The sequence below is a fragment of the Aphelocoma coerulescens genome, chromosome 1A, assembly GCF_041296385.1.
Source record: "Aphelocoma coerulescens isolate FSJ_1873_10779 chromosome 1A, UR_Acoe_1.0, whole genome shotgun sequence".
NCBI classification, from domain to species: domain Eukaryota; kingdom Metazoa; phylum Chordata; class Aves; order Passeriformes; family Corvidae; genus Aphelocoma; species Aphelocoma coerulescens.
In genome coordinates this window covers 22972997-22989704 of record NC_091014.1, presented here as the reverse complement: position 1 = coordinate 22989704, position 16708 = coordinate 22972997, and the positions used below count along the sequence as shown (strand labels likewise).

The following is a 16708-nucleotide window of genomic DNA, read 5'->3' as shown; positions in this document are numbered from 1 at the left end:
CCTGTCAAGATCAGGTCAACACTGGGTTTCAGTCAATACAATTTCGATAACTTAAATTTCGTTTGATACCCTGACTACAGTCAAAGACCCAGGACACTATGTATTAACTACACTCCAAAGGTAACTGATTTAACTAAACATTCTGTGTCAGATAATGTGGTTTTTAAAATGATTTTCTACCTGAAAATTACAGTAAGTACAGTAATTAATGCTGCAGATATTAAATACCCACGTAGCATAGATTAGTTTCTCGTAATAGGCAGATGTGCCAATGTTTACTGCACTACAAAGTACAACTTATAAAAATGTGCAAGCTGTGAAATGAAAATCCCATTTCCTATCCACTTAATCAAATACTATTCTTGTGAATCAGGTTCTTGATCTTCATCACAACCCTCAGTCTTAAAGCCAACATATGAGGACAAAATACTGCCATAAAATTCAGTACTTATCCAAAGTGTAATTCTGAGTTAATGACTTTCCAACCTAAAGAATGTAGGATTGATGTTTCAGCATCTGCTGTGTACCATAAAGCAAAGACTGCAAAGTAATACCACTTGTGTTTATTAGTACACCAATGTCCTACAAAATTTAAAAAGTAATTAAATGCTATTGAAGCAAGCCTTAAATGTAGCCCTTCAGCCTAAAAACCACAAAAAATTGATTTTAAAAATAAATCAAGCTGTAGCGATTGCCAGCCCCCAGTACAGCCCCCAGTAATTTAGGCATCTTCCTTCTGAAAGTAAGAGCAGGGAAGAAAAAAAAAAACAAAACCAAAAACCCCAACCAAAAAACCAACCAACTAACAAAACCCAACCACCAAAAAAATCCCGCAGAAACCCTCCCCAAAACCCCAAACCCAAACCAACCAACCAAAAGTTGAACTTGTCTGCCTCAAAGTTACCTTCACAACTCAGACAATATAGAGCCACCCTGTTTAACTTCAGATAGAGGTCTCCAATTGAAGAATTTAATTACTAATGCCATTCAATGGCAGTCAGTACTATAGTTAGGGCAAGGTAGTTTTCACAACTAGCTGTGCATTTCTGTAGTGCTTTTGTGTTATGTAAAGCATACTGAGAAGATTTGAACTGCAATGTTTTGATGTATTTGAAACCATGCAATAGTATAAACCAGCCTCAACATTCATATAGCATTGCATTTGAAATCAAGGGGCTAAATAAACTAAGAGCTGCATCACTTAAAGAACATAGTGCTATACTAGGCTTTAATAAGAAAATTTAGATACAGAAAAAGTAGGGTATGAAAATAGTGTTTTCCTTCTTGCATTATAACTAAATTACATTAAGGTTTTTGTCAGTCTCACATATTACATTTAAACTCCCTTATTGATGGAATGGAAAGTATTCACATGTATATGATCATCCAGGTGTAAACTTGCACACATTAACAGGGAGTAGCTTTGTAGAGGATTATGACAAACCTTTACAGATTAAATGAGGTATTGCACAGATTAATAAAAAAGCAAAAGGCAACAAAAATATACAGCAAATTGGTAGAACATTTACATGATAATTTTACAGAATCCATAGACAGAAAGCAGTGTTTAGTATATCATTCACCTTAAAAAATATATATATAATAATATATGATCAATCATCCCATTCGTCATCATCCTCAAAGTCCTCTTCATCATCTTCATCCTCATCTTCATCTGTAAGACAAGAAAAGCAAGTCACTTGCATGCACAGAATTAACATGATAAAAGTGCTACTGATTTCTGTCACAGTTTTTTGAAAAGAGAACAATCAGTTCAAGGTTGTCATGACAATACATTTAGTAATACTCTATTTTAAGATTGCTAGACATGACATCCAGTTTAGACAGTTACTTGCTGGAAGTTAAATCTATTTTGTTTCTTTTCTCACTCTTTTTCTCACGTAGGAAAAACGTGTTTTGTTCTAGGAGAAAAAACGTGTTTTGTTCTAGGAGAAAAAGAATCAGAAGCTCTTGTTTAACAGTTACTACTTACTACTCTTTCTTAGAGAATGTGAGAGTTACCAGCTTGTTCCAGACTGGATTTAAAACTTCAGGAACACATTAATTTCTAGAATGTAAGAACTGCTTTCCCAGATTTACTATGTAATGGAATTTGTTTACTTTACAAACAGATAAAAAACAGCCCCCCCCAAAAAGGTCTGGTGTGCTAAAGACCATTGTGGATACTGGAATATTCAAAGCTGTGTAATGAACATCAGCTTCAAAGTCAATGCTTGTTGTTGACTTTATTCAGCCTTCCACATTTTTATGTGCATAATACTTTTAAAAAAAGTAGCCTGTTAAAATTAGACTACTTATTTGTTGGACAAGAGCATTTCCTTCCCATAGGAAAACACTGCATTTAGCTCCCTCCAGGTATTTAATTTAAGTACCAAAACTGGCAATTACTACATAGCACAGCATATCAACAAACCATACTGCACTTAGTCAAGTGCTCTGCAGACTGCATACCCAGTTCTGATACCAAGGCAAGCTCTAGAAAAAAAATGCATCAAAGCCTAAACAGAACAGATGTACTCAAACAGCTGCATTGCAGCTACTGAACCACATTTATTACAGGCTGGTATTTGAGAAATGCAAATCCTCTTGCAGCCCTGATTTTTCCCAGCACTTAAGCATGGAAAGTTGATGCAGTCCTGGTAGAGGCCTAGTCAAGTAACACTGGATATCTGCTCCTTATCCAGGAGGTGGCAGCCAAAGCCCACTGGGAGCCACAGCTGAGGAGCTGAATACTGGCAAGAGATTTAGCATCAACAAACAGAAAGCATGAAAAACTTTCTTCCAAAATATTTTGACAACTTATTTCATCAGACAGCTAGTAAATAAAAATTGTTGCAAGAAAGTCTTTATAAGGATATTAACCTTGCTTAGTAACTTAATTGAGGATTACCACAAATTGCTACACCCCAGTAATTCAAAGCAGCATGAAGGACCCCATTCAGCCCATCACCAGGGTGCTGCTGAGAGCATCCTGCACTGCACTATATGCTGGAATCCATGCTTTTCTCCAGGAGTACTTTTCGATAAATAAAAGTGTTAACTCTTGAAAACCTGACACCGGGAGGTCACAAAAATTCCGTAAGACGCACCTGAAGAATGAATGGCTTTGCTCCTTTTCTGCATAACTTCCATTAGCGCACCCACAATTCCTGAGGTGGGTGCAGGTGTAGGTGGTGCACTCTCCTGACCATCAGATACCTTGGAAAAAAAGTTACAATAGAAAGATGCAGTTAGCTAAACAGAACCTCTGCATTTTGAGACAAACTTCCTTTAAAATTAATGAGTTTATTTTCCACCAGAAGGAAGTGTGTTCCTTTAGCTCAAACTGCAAAATCTTTATTAATAAAAGTTAACTTTTTTACCATATAACAGACCTGTAGTTAGCCATACCCAAGGTTAAATATTTCAGCTCTGATGAAGTGAGCATTCATCTAAAGGAAACCTTCTTAATATGACTGTACAGGCATGACTTGTGTGGCTGCATAACCACTACTTATTTTGTCTTTGGTATACGCCACAAAACATTTTTCATTGTTTGGGTTTGTAAACTGAGACTGCTTTGGGCTGATAATCCTTTCTGAAGTAATTAACTTTGAGAATGCATATCTCTAATGGCAAATAAATATGAACACACCCTTACACTTTTTACAGCAGAAGCCTCAAGTGCAGAGGAGTGACAGAAAATAAGTACCAACAGGAAAAATTATTTCTAATAAATTAATTTTAAGATAATCAGTGGCATCAGTAAGAAACAGTAACAGCCTGTACTGCAGCAGGGACAGCTACAGCTTCTCTCATGGGCAGCACTTGTCCAGACACAGGCAGCCACCTTCTTACAAGCCTCAACAGTTGCAGAACACAGGTCTGTTTTAAGATGAAAATAAAACTAATAAATGTAGTGTTTGCCTTCCACTGTCATTACTCCTAAATTCATCCCATGCAGTTTAGATTATTTTACTGAATACTCAGGAGAGCAGCAATCTTTCATAATTCTTGCAGAAGTTCTGTACAGCCATGATACTATGGCATTGTCATTGTAGGATTTACACTTAAAGCTTTACTCAAAAGTGAGAAATGAGTTTGACAGGGTAATTTCATGTACCAATACTCATCTGTAGCAAATGTGTGCTCTTTGCATTTTCTCAGTACTACTGTTTAGTCATCACTTCAGAAACTCTAAAACTTACAATCTTGGCCCCAAAGCAGAGCCACAATTTACTGTTCACACTGCATTTGCAAGTCTCAAGGGGACCTGGATGAGAAAGAGCTTTTACTCACGGATTTCAACTGTATACCCTGTCGTATCTGGTCTAGCAGTGCATCTCTTCCTGAGCAGGACACCGGTCGACTGTTCTGTTCTACCTTCTTCAACTGAGCTCCTTCTCTGATTTGATCCAAGAGTGCTGCTTTGTTTCCCACAGGAACTGGAAGCTGGTGATCAACCTCTGAAGGAAGGCCTGGTGGTGGAGGAGGACCAGGAGGGGGTGGAGGAGGTGGAGGGGGTGGAGGAACAGATGACCCACTTGCTGGTGGCGGTGGGGGCGGAGGAGGGCCGGATGGTGCAGATGAGGAATGCACTGGTGGTGGTGGAGGATACATCCGGTTTGGAGGAGGGGGGGGCACTGTTGCACCAGGTCTAGATGGAGGTGGGGGTGGAGGTGCTGCTGTGGGAGCTCTTGAAGGAGGCGGAGGTGGTGCCCCTCGGCCCCTAGCAGGGGGAGGAGGAGGGCCCGAGCTATGGGGAGGAGGAGGTGGAGGTGGAGGGGGTCCTCCTCTGCACGGTGGTGGCGGAGGTGGAGCTGAAATGAAACAAAGCAACTTTGAATTACATGCTACCCCACACCTGTAAGTCTTTCAGAGACTAGCAGAAAAAGAAAACAGGCTGTGCCTTGCCTTTTGCAAGGATCTCTGTGCCTGTGCAAATTTTACCAATTCTGGATTAAACTGGATACAGCTGAATATAAGCTATGCCTATATGGCAAACCAAGCTAAACATAGCCTATATCAGTTGTATATTCTGTAAAAGAGTCAACCACTGCACGAAGCACGTGCAATACACAGAAAGACTGATTAAAATTCAGAAGAATCCTGTAAAGTTTTGTTGATCTAGGACAGAACAAAAGAGAAAAACTTTCCAGAAAATAGACTTAAAGTGAATTTTCCACTTTCTAGTCTATCCATTATTTTATTAGGTAATTGCAGAAACGTTTTTTGAAGCAGTATCTTCTAGTAACAGAAATTCCCCTACTAATGCATTATAATGCAGCATAAACTGACTCTTAGTCTCTTTTACTGAAAATTACTTCCAACAATATCTTTATGGTAAGGACTGTCAAAAGGAAACGATTTTAGGGCTAAACACACAGGATCATTTCTCTGTGAAGTGGCCTTGAAACGTACTTGCTTTGCTAATGGCATTTTAAATAGCACCGTTTCATTTCCTCTTCCATTAAGCATCTAATGGCTCATGGTACTTTAGGTTGTGTGGTTGCTGCACATAACTACTTAATAATCCAGGTGCCATCACATAACTAGGAAAATTCATGTTTGATTTCATATGCCTTTATAACAAAAAGGGTATTACACTCAAGAAGATACTTCTTTACATCTTCTACTATCCCCTTCATGTTACTTGCAAAGAAAGCAGGCTGACTGTACTGGCATGAAGAAGGGAACATCCCTAAAAATGGGATTCTGCAGAAGCAGGAGTCACTAGTACCTCAAATCCTCCTTCCTGGCTCATCTTTAGAGAAGATACTACTCTTGAAATCATGTATTATGTTCTTAAGTTCCACAAGCTGCTGGTTTTTTTCTACCCCTTCACAAGAACAACACGGAGAGAATTGCCTCTGAAATGTCATATATTTTCCAAGAGACATACTGCCAACGTTGATTTTAAAAACTGCCACCATTTTTGGCTGATATGACCGTAGTTCCCTTTCCGGCCACTGGAGGGCGGCATTACCAAGCGTAACAACCCGCCAAGCACTACGTACGGGGTTTTGGCAATACTAAGGAGATACTCGTGGCTCAAGAGTCTGCACTGTCTGTAGATTTTGAACACAAGGTTTAGGTTTTCCTGCGGGGAAATGGTTTATTCGCATTATATCTAGAGAAAGATGCCACATCTGATCTGTGGCAACAGCACTCAGCTCGTCTGCACTCAACTGTAGTGTGAGGGAGGAGCAGCAGGGAGAGAGCACATTAACTCATCCTCTCTCCCTTCCCTCTCAGATGGTACAAGTAAAGCAAGAAAATAATTTTTCTTTTTTATAAATGCACACTAATCTGTACACTGCTATTAACAATAAAGTTTGTATAATCTTCTATTGATGATACTGTCACCAAAAAAACAACCACCAGTACCAAAACTAGGGAAAGGGCAGGGAAAACAGGAAAGTAATTTCCATCTCAGCAGAACGGTTTGTCTGCAACTCTCTAGTCAGCATCCTCACAGGGTGAATATGTAAGCACAGAAATTCTTGCAATAAACACAGAAAAATGTGCTTCAGTCGAGAAAGAACACTTCAAACAGCAGTCAAGCCTATATGTCAGGTAACACAATTGTGGATAAACTCACTGAAATACTGGAGTATTTTATCTACCTCTATCAAAAAGCACAGAGGTAGATTATCATCACGCATGTTCTAGATGAGGTTTTTCTTTTAATTGCATACATGCAAGTGGCCATAATATGAAGTTAACACATACAAAATAAAGAATGGGCATTTTTAAAATATTTTAAACTAGTCATAAGACTCCAAGGCAAGTCTTCTCAATCTAGTTTTACAGTTAGCAATCTGGGAGCAACAACTCTGTAAACATTTAAACAGAGTTAAGATTCTATAAAGAAGCTGACAGATATCTTACAGAGACAAAAAAATTGTAACTGGAAGTTTTGCTTGCAATTTAACTAAGAAGTTCAAACATAATTTTTAGTATTGCAGTCAAACAGGTGCAGACTAAGGTATCATCGAGGAAAGAAATCACACAACAGCATGAATACTTTGAAGCATATGCTTAGATGCCAGCTCAAGTACATACCGCTCCACCGCGGGGGACCTAAGGAATAAATGTTAACAAGTCATTGTACCCTGATTCTGTATCTCTTCAGTCACTGAACAATTTACTCATTGCTTTCAAACTGCTATTAATTTCAATTTACATAATTTTTCTCTTGAGAAGAGCTCTAAGTAAATTTTTGAAAGTTTGGCACTGGCAGGGTAATTTTAAACTGACTTGCTATCTTCCACTAGATAATACGTCAGCTGAGGTCACATTAAAAGATTAGGCAGGCAGCAGCTTGAGAAATTTTTTGCAGCAGAAGCATGTTTAAAACTAGTATTTTTAATTTCAAATTAGAAAAAAACTAACTTTAAAAAATAATATAAAATTTGCAGGTCTGTAGGTGTTGCAAGGCTCACTGCATAGTGCTGCCAGGGTAAATAGGCACCATACATGCCTGCCAGCCATGTACTATCACTACAGCTGACAACAGCGTTATGGCTTCCAACATTTTATATTCTTTATAAAATTGAGCTTACAAATAAATATTTAACACATGCAGTCTAAAAAAATCTTTATCAAACATACTGCATAGCTTTGCAGTCAGACTAAGTGCTACTGGAAGTTATTTAATTGGCATAAATATCTTTATTCCTAAGAGACAAGTACTCTCATGGGTCATGCCTGAACATTTTTACATTGTATATAGTGTATGGAAACATGATCCAGGGCAACTGCAGTGACATGAAGCCCAGAGAAGAGAATCAAAAACTGCTCACCATCAACAGTTTCTACTCTAATCGTTAAGGCAAAAAACGCCCTGTTAATTTTTACGTGGAAATAAAAGGAATCCCACCTTGTCTGCGCAGTTCATTTTTAACAGCTTCCACACCTCCTGTTTTTTCAATGAAATCATATATGACCTTTGAAGTTTCTTTGTCTTTTAGTTGAGCCTCTGAAATTCCACACAGATCAAACAGATTTTTCAGTTCTGGGTCTAAGTTGTTCACCTGCAAATCAGATACATTAGTTTTAAGTAGCTTGAAATGTGGAGGTATTTTTAAAATATCATTTGTATTAGGGGAAACAAATAGCCACAAACCGTATCATTAAAAGGAACAGCAAGGTGACGTACATGTCTCTGGGTTGACTTTTCAAGTTGGAAAATACTACTTTAGGAGGGGTAAGTATCCTGCATGAAAAACTGAAGGTTCTGAATCTTCCCCCCCTCAGTCCCCCTCAGCCTATTCCCTTCTACTCCAACATCTGTTTACATCACATCATAAAATCCCCATTTATAACTATTTAATTGTACAGTTAACTTTTTATTTAATGCAAATCTTCATGACTTACATTAAAAAGTCTCTAAAGTTTAAATCATTGTCTTCAGTAACTTATTACTTACATCAAAACCTGTGTTTGGATCCCAACCAACATGTCCAATGTGTCTAAAAAAGCAGAAAAGTCCATTTAGTCAGCATAAAAAGGATCTTGTTAACTAAAATAAGAAGACACCAAGACAACCAGAGATCACTACCAGCTTCTAAGCAATTCTTATTCCTCAGTGCCCCACTTGAGAACGGAATAGTAAAACTTCTTTACTTCCACTTTTTGTCTCAAGTCCAGAAGATCGAGAATTTATTGCTCTCCTTAAGTTACAGCCTGTGGAAAACATGAAGGCTTCATGCTACCCTATGGTGCACACGGATAATGATGGAAGATCTCTGCAGAGATCTCATCTCAGAGAATGCTCGCTGCACAGAGATCAAGGAGAAGTTTAGCCTTTACATAGCAACTGGACCTTGAGCTATTGCCAAATTTTTCAGTGGCATGCAGCTGGAAAACCTCCTCCTCCCTACCATCACTGTGTGTTCTCTTTTCACCCTTCTCCCATTCACATCTTTCAAAGGTAAGTCAGGACTGTTTTCAGCTGCCATCTCCCTAAGCTTCTAGTAGCCATGTCATGTGGCTACTAAAGTATTATTCTATGTGATGCTATAACCAGTTAGAACAAAGATGGGTTTTGTGCCACTCCAAGCTACTTCATGTTACTGCTGTTGGATATGAAAGATAGAGCCATAATGTTACCAGGACTCCATGTTTTGTGATTCTTTTCACATATGGTGACTTCTAGAAGCAAGATACAGTTTTGAGAAAGTTCAGCTCAGAGTTATAAAAAATACCAGGTGAGCTGTTAGTAGCCAATGCAGTTTAGGCTAAGCTTGCCAAATTACAAAGACTGTTTGGCTCCTGTTAAACAGTGCCTCACCCACCAGACCTCCTATTCTTGCTTGGGTCTCTTATTATCAACAGCACAAGTTTTCTTCATGAGAATATTGAAGTACAATGATCAGTTTTGGTTTTGGTGTAACTATGACTAGCTAACTACTTATTTTAAGAAGAAAAGTAAAAGGTCTGGTTTAAAGTAACATTATGCCATAAAAAAGGAAAACCAAGGAAAGCCCTGTTTTGCCTAATCATTTAAATGCCTTTAACTACCAAAATATGGGATGATTTATTGATTACAGAATTCTGAATGCTAAGCTACAGCTTACTTCACATAAATGAGACACGCATTTCCTAACAGAGTCTCATAGCTGATTGCAATGTATTAACTGGCACATGTAAGTTGACATTGGTTTACCACTAATGTAATATTACCCACATACTTGAGCACATCTGTGTGACTCAGGATGCTCTTTTAAGAGGTTGTGAGCATATGACTCAGAATTTAGTGCGCTTAATTGATACTGAAGTTTTATATGCCATACTTTTAGCATTATTTATCATTTATCTTTCACCCTTCAGAGTAAGATAAATTACTGGTACACACTGCCTGTGACACATGTTTTTCAGATCTTTTCAATACAAATGCATTGAAACTCCAATGCTACTTAGAAGAACGTATACAGTAGTAAGTTGTACTCATGTTGAGTACAGATTGTTGTTTTTCTCTCAAAACACTGAAACTTCACAGCTGTCTAACAGAAGGCATTTAAAAATTTTATCTACTGATTGCAACTTTGATCTGGAATGAATAGTGACTGTGTTGGTGTTCACCAGTATCACAGCACAAGTGACATACAAGTTATCCTAGTAGCTTATTTGCCTAACAATATCAAATGCCAGTTTCTGTATGTTTGTACAAAACCTGCAATTAAACTATCTTACACAGTAAGATGACACAGCCGCTGCACTCTACAGGGAACTTAAGTAGACTTTCAACAGAATTCTTTTATAAAGGTTCACCACTTACAATTTAATGTTACATTTAATGATAGTGGAACTTATCTTTTGCTTGAACTCCATGAAGTATTTTATCACCTTACTCTCAGCTTTTCTAGGTCACACTCTGATAGACATCATTAACAAAGTCTCAAAGTAATTTTGTATCTATGCTGCTGCACAACCTCTTCCAGACATTCCAAACAGAGTTCTGACATAGTAATGCAAATTTTGTCCACATATGCTCAAGTCTGCACCAGTACAGCCACAACAGTGACCAACTACCAAGCACTCTTCATTTTTGTTTCCCTCTTCCTTCTTTTCTGTATTTTTCCATTCAAGTGACACTAACAGATGCAGCACTTCATTGATACTCGTATCAGTAAGAACAAGGTTGATGCCTGAGTTTTCTAGGCAGAGTCTGTTTAGGGAAGTGTTTCAGCCCACCTCTTTTATGTTCCATCCACTATGCCATTCCACAGAGCACTATCCCAAAACACTGTGCAGTAATGTTACTGTAACTGGTAATGTCAACATTATTTTAATGGAATTTTATTCTGGGAAAACACATTAGTGTAAGTGATGCAACATACCAGTTCAAAAGAACAAGACAATCACTTGGCATGTAAACCTCACAGTGGTTTTCTAATGCTTCACAGAAACTGATCTTTCCTGTAACTAACTCAAGCTCTTTAAGTTCCTGTTGCTTCAGCAAATAAAGTACATTTATTTTAAAAGGCAGAAGATTATAACATCAATAATGTTCAGGAAAGCAACAGTTAATTGAGTAAAGTGACCAAAACCAAGTTTCATGACAGTGAAGCTTAAAGTGGTATGTCATAACTACTCCAAAAGATTAAAGATACATAAGAAACTACATCAGGAAAAATTCCTGAAGGATGTATACATGCTGTACTTTCATCACAAGATGTATGTCCTAGCCTACACATCAGAAAAAGTTTGTAAACAGAAAACCAAAGATGAAATTATGGCAAGTCATTTCTGCAGTTATGACAAGTCAGGACCCAAATGTGTACTTCACATGACAAAGCACAGCTAAATATGTGCAGGCATAGGAGTAACAGTGTTAAAGGGTTGACCAGTGAGGTTGACTATGAGTCTCCACTGAGCTAACAACTTCAGTAAGGCACCCCTATGCAACTGAAGTGTTTTCTAAGCTGATTTTGGATAGCAAGTGATTTTTTGTTAACAGCTGCAGTAAATGCTCATCTGTGTATAAGCTAACCTGCTTTTAAACCCCACAGCATTCCAGCTAGCATTTACTTAGTTCAAGTTCAGGTTACACAGATTCAAGACTTGGCCATTTTCAAGTGTAACTGACACAAAAAAAAATCAGAAATGAAAACAGAACCAAATGCCAACAACCACCCTGCCCCAACAAAACTTCCACCCATCCAAAACCAAACTCAAAAATTTACTTACTGGAAATTAGATGGAGTTCCAATATCTGCCTTTGTCAATCTTCTTTTTTTAGTTTTTCCTTTCTTCTTTTCTTTGGTATATGAAATATTGTTGACTTGTGGAGTATAAAATCTGTTAGTTGTAATTTCTGGGTTTTTGATATCAACAGTTGCCATTGGTAGATTTGGGCCTGTAAAAGTAAAGTACAGGATTTTTACTACTGTGTTTCAACAATGCCATGTTCAATCCACAAATGTTAAGGGTTGTTTTTGAGCTGTAGCTCTACAAACCATGTGCATCCAGAGGGGTTCTGGATGTCAGATGCATAAACTAAGTTATTTGATGAAAAAAAAAAAAGTTGCTAAAGCAGAGAAACAGAAATATTTTCTGAACTACAACAGAAATATTTTCTGAACTATGACTTGGTTTTTGCCGCTTGCACAGAACACATGGAATGATGAGACACATGAAGATACAATCCTAGATAAGATCAAAGATGTGACTTCATAAACAGTTGGACCCGAAGAGCCAGCAGACCATTACCTGGGCAGCACACTAAACTAATCTTTCAGGAGACAGAACCTTTGCTTAATAAGCCCCAAGTGGGAATGCCTTCTGCCATCACACACAGACCCTGAACATCACAACAACTACAGAAGGCTGCTCTGGACACACTACTGTCTTCAAATATAGGACAACATCTGTGGAACTATTCAGGATTTCTTACGTCTTACTCTTTGACAGGTTTTCAAAACAGTGAAGTCCCAGATAAGCAATGGCATGCAAAGAGTAAAAACGGCACCAGAAATAAAACTTGAGTGTTCCATGTATGTTCTCAAACTTTGTCCTTAATTATAAATAATTCTGAATTATTTTTCCAGTTATTTAAAATGTATCTGAATTATACTCCTGTGAATTTAGCATTTTAATGTTACTTGTGTAATACTAGCAAACGAACATACCTAGCACATGTTCCACTCTGGTTTTTTAGCTTTGACAGAAGATAACTCTTGACATAAGCAAGTGATAGCAGTACTTAAATACTAAGAGGCAATTTATGCATTTATTATATACATACATATGTATACATACATACACACAGGTGTATATTTAAAGAAAAGGGTAAGTAATTTCAGTTTCGGAAGAATGAGATTAAGCAGGTAATTTAAAACCCGTTTGGCAAGAAATAGTTTGAAAACATTCCCTACTTCCCTGTGAGTTAAGACCCAGTGGTTAGCAAATCAGCTGAAGTAAGACCCAGTCTTACTGGGCAGATGATAAAAAAAGTCTAACTAGACTTTGATAAATATAAACCTTATTTTGACACTATTTTTTCATAACTGCATTCAGAAAGAACCAACAAGCCTTATGTTCAGAGTTCAAAATAAAAATCATAAAGGACAAGTAGACAGTACATCAGATAACATAGCTGACATTCACAGTTAAACACCTCAGTGGGAAGCACCTAGTACTGGCCAGGAAAAGAAATAAGAACAGAAACATGACATTGGGCTAGACAAAACTCATCTAAAACATGACAACTCCAACATTCTTAACATTCTCCAACACCCTAGGAGTCTTAAAGGACAAGATTTAAAGCTGCATGGAAAAATTTCTGAAACATTTTCTGCTAAGCAGAAATGCTTTTATCTAGAAATGTTTTGATCTAGACAACTGTCCTTTGAGAGTACATAATCTGACCACATACAACAACACAAAACAATCTGCATTGTTGGAGTTTCACTTAAAATTAGCACTGAATTGACTAATCATCAAATATTATCAACTCTAAATTTAATGATAAGTTCAGTAAAATCTCAGAATGAATTGAAAATTACAGTCTTAATTTCCTTGGTACAAAACAAAAATCACTAGGAGTTATCTTCACTTTAATCACCACTTACATTTTCTGTTATATTCTGCCCATTTTCACCTATTATACTGGTATTTACAGTTTCAATAGCTGTACTGACATTCAAAAAAGAAATGGGTGCCTTTATAATGCTAGTAAGTTTGTGATATTCTTCCCTCAATTTCTAGCAGTCTTTGAAATGCACCTTTTTGTATATAAAATCCTGAACTAACCAAACATGGTCAGTTGTATGTAAAGCAGCAGCAATTTGCAAAAAGAAGTTTTAATTGGCTGAGCTAAAATCAAGGATTAATACCCCGATTCCTTGACAATGATATTCATACAAGAGGTCACAGTAAACTTAAAGATGAAAATTTTTCTTACCGTCTGGTTTAGACCTTAGATGTCCACGAGGGATAAAAGAACCTTGGAAAGAATTGTACTCTTCTAGCACTGCCATATTTATATCCAGTAAAATTTTTCCCATCATTAGACATGCACCTTCCCCATCAGGTGTAGACAGCTCAATAAATGAAGATGAGAGAGGCATATAGAGCTCATCATTAGGAAGTACCTGGCAGTACAGCGGCCTTAAGCATCCACTGTTATCAATATCTGTGACATCTTCAGAAGGGGCTCCAGAAAACGTCGTACAGAACATTTTGAAATGTTAATTCTATTCTGTATTTTATTTAGAGCCTCTCTAGGTATCTATGCCAGACTACAGACAGCCCTACAAGAAATGCAAACTGTTCTAGTTAACAGCTGAAACAAAATTCTACCACATGGTTCTTTGAGGTTCCCTCAAAACCTAATACTCTGACAAATCCTCATTTCATCCAGTACTTCACTAAAAGGTCAGTTCAACCACAGTAACTCTTCTTTGTTTGCATAAAGAGACCTAGCTATTACAAATGAGTAGAACACAAATCCCAGGAAATTACAGACTAATACATTTTACATAACTGCTAATGCCAATTTGAGTTTAATCCTGCAATTCTACAAAAAAAAAATCTTAATCCGTATCATTGAAAACGTCATACAAAAGACCGAGTGCTTTTTCCATGCAGCTTCAATGTATGCAGAAAATCCAGACTAACAAGCTCCAGTAAAACAAAATTCCCCACAGTATTTAAACCATGGGTCATGTGAGTACAGAAATGCGACTGTTCTTGTTTTTCAGTTTTAGAGCTAATAATGCATTAATACCCAGCACAAAAAAAAAACGGTGTTCCATCTTTTCTCCCTAACAGAATTTCTGAACAAAAACTGCACATGAAGGGTAAAACAAAAATTAGCTGTTATTAGAACAGGTGTGGGGGTTTTTTTTCCAGTTACATTTTGATAGTATGTATCTGCTCCAGTCTTAATTCCAAATACTGAAATGTGAAGTCTGTGGAAAGTATAATAAGGCTATAATCCATGACCTGACTGTGTCTTATCTGTGAGTACTTGAGGACATGGCTACGCAACTTTCTACCAGCAGAGAAGCCAGGCATTACAGAATTTGATACAATCAGAAAAGGAAAACAGACAGGTTTTGAGAGAGTGTGTGGATGTCCCAGGGAAACAGTTTATTAACAAACAGATATGCTGAAACCTTTGAAGTGATTACGAATCTGGAACACAGAGCATAAACCCTATGTCTTCCACAGAATACTCTGGATAAATCCAGCATAGGGACAATGACTGCAAGTTTAGTATGACAGAATTTTTCTCAGAAAAATATTGTTCCCAAGGTCTTACAGCATGAGTTATGGAGAGTATTTTAAGCAGAAAAGTTTTTGCAGGCTTAGTTTTTCTTAAATCTTATTCTAATCAAGGATGGCAAACTAGACCAGTAAATTGTGTCAGAATAGAGACAAAGGCTAAATTTTTTGTGGTAGGTGTTAGTACATGATCACTGCTGTTGTAATTTCCATCTGCTCTGCAGACATTGCTATCAGGGATGTGCTGTTTAGGAGAGCAGAACAGTTAAAACCTTCTGAAAGCTCAGAAAAGCTGGCGAGACCATCACAGATGATATTACTATGAGTGCCTCAAAATATAACAGCCCAGTCAAAGTTGAATCTATACTAAAAACACCTGGCCTCAACTGATGATTGCCTCAATTTCCTCAAAACTTAAAGATTATCAATAAGAAAAAGCTATGTTTTTGAGAAGTATTCCACATGAGGGAGGTTTTATCTGCATATATAAAAGGAATCAGCAGTTCCCATAATTCAGGATTAGTTAAGAATTAGACATTTTGGTGACCTACAGAGAGATGCTTGAATGACTTGGTTAGTACAAATTTTAAGGCTTTCATCTCAAGCCATACAGGGATTTCAGAAGATCAGTTGACTCTACCCTTTGCTCCAGCAGCAAATTCAGAGATACAGGGGTATGATCTATGATCTGGATCACCAACAGAAATATGACAGGTGAAATCCCTTTTTAACTTCAGTGTGAATTAAGAAATCAAAAACATCAAACTTGATATTCAATGATGTGGCTTTTTCATGATTTTAGAATAGATGGTAAAAAAAGTTCTGTATCAAACTGATACACAGTTGATTCCTTCCATCAATTTAATAAGACGATCTTCTGAGGAACCTGTATCTTCATGCTAGTGAGACATGTTTCTGAGAGACAAGGAGATGCAAATAATTCTTCATTCGGAAAGAGTTTAGTATTAACAAACATATGACATAAACCCAAAAGACTGTTACATTCTATTAAATCCATCCTCATTATGCTTGCTATTAAGACAAATGGACTAACTTTGTATAGTGATCCTATACATCATATTCTGAAGATCAAGCAGCAAATGCAAGGTCCAAAGTTTTCTTCTCAGTTTAAGCTGAAGGGCCTGCTGTCCTATTTGCAACAAAATATGCTCCTCCAGAAACATTCTTTACAAATTCCAGCTAAGCCACAAAGTTTTCAAGCCACAACTAAACAAATACCATAGAACAGAAACAAAAAGGATACTGTAACCTCCAATTTACCTCTTTTGTCACTACATGATCATCCTGAACAAATCTGAAACAAAGCTATACATAAACAGTAAATGACAGCAGAAGGAAAAAATAAAATGCAGAGATTCATGCAAAAAGCTTACCATTTGGTGGGTCTCGTCTTTTTTCTGTTGAAAAAGAAAAAAGAACCATTGAATGAACAGGAAAAAATAATTCTAAATTT

At 37.2% G+C, this 16708-nt stretch overlaps 1 protein-coding gene across 1 annotated transcript in view; it reads right to left on the bottom strand.

The window, feature by feature from the left end:
- Positions 1–548: 548 nt before the first annotated feature.
- WASL (WASP like actin nucleation promoting factor) overlaps positions 549–16708 on the bottom strand; it is a 49646-nt gene continuing 33486 nt past the window's right edge. Inside the window, exons 5-11 of the mRNA XM_068996279.1 lie at positions 16629–16652; positions 11695–11863; positions 8432–8474; positions 7883–8036; positions 4300–4820; positions 3111–3219; positions 549–1675 (exon numbers count right to left, since the gene is read on the bottom strand). Coding sequence (XP_068852380.1) covers positions 1614–1675; positions 3111–3219; positions 4300–4820; positions 7883–8036; positions 8432–8474; positions 11695–11863; positions 16629–16652 — 1082 coding nt within the window. The 3' untranslated portion in view covers positions 549–1613. The remainder of the gene's footprint in view (positions 1676–3110; positions 3220–4299; positions 4821–7882; positions 8037–8431; positions 8475–11694; positions 11864–16628; positions 16653–16708) is intronic.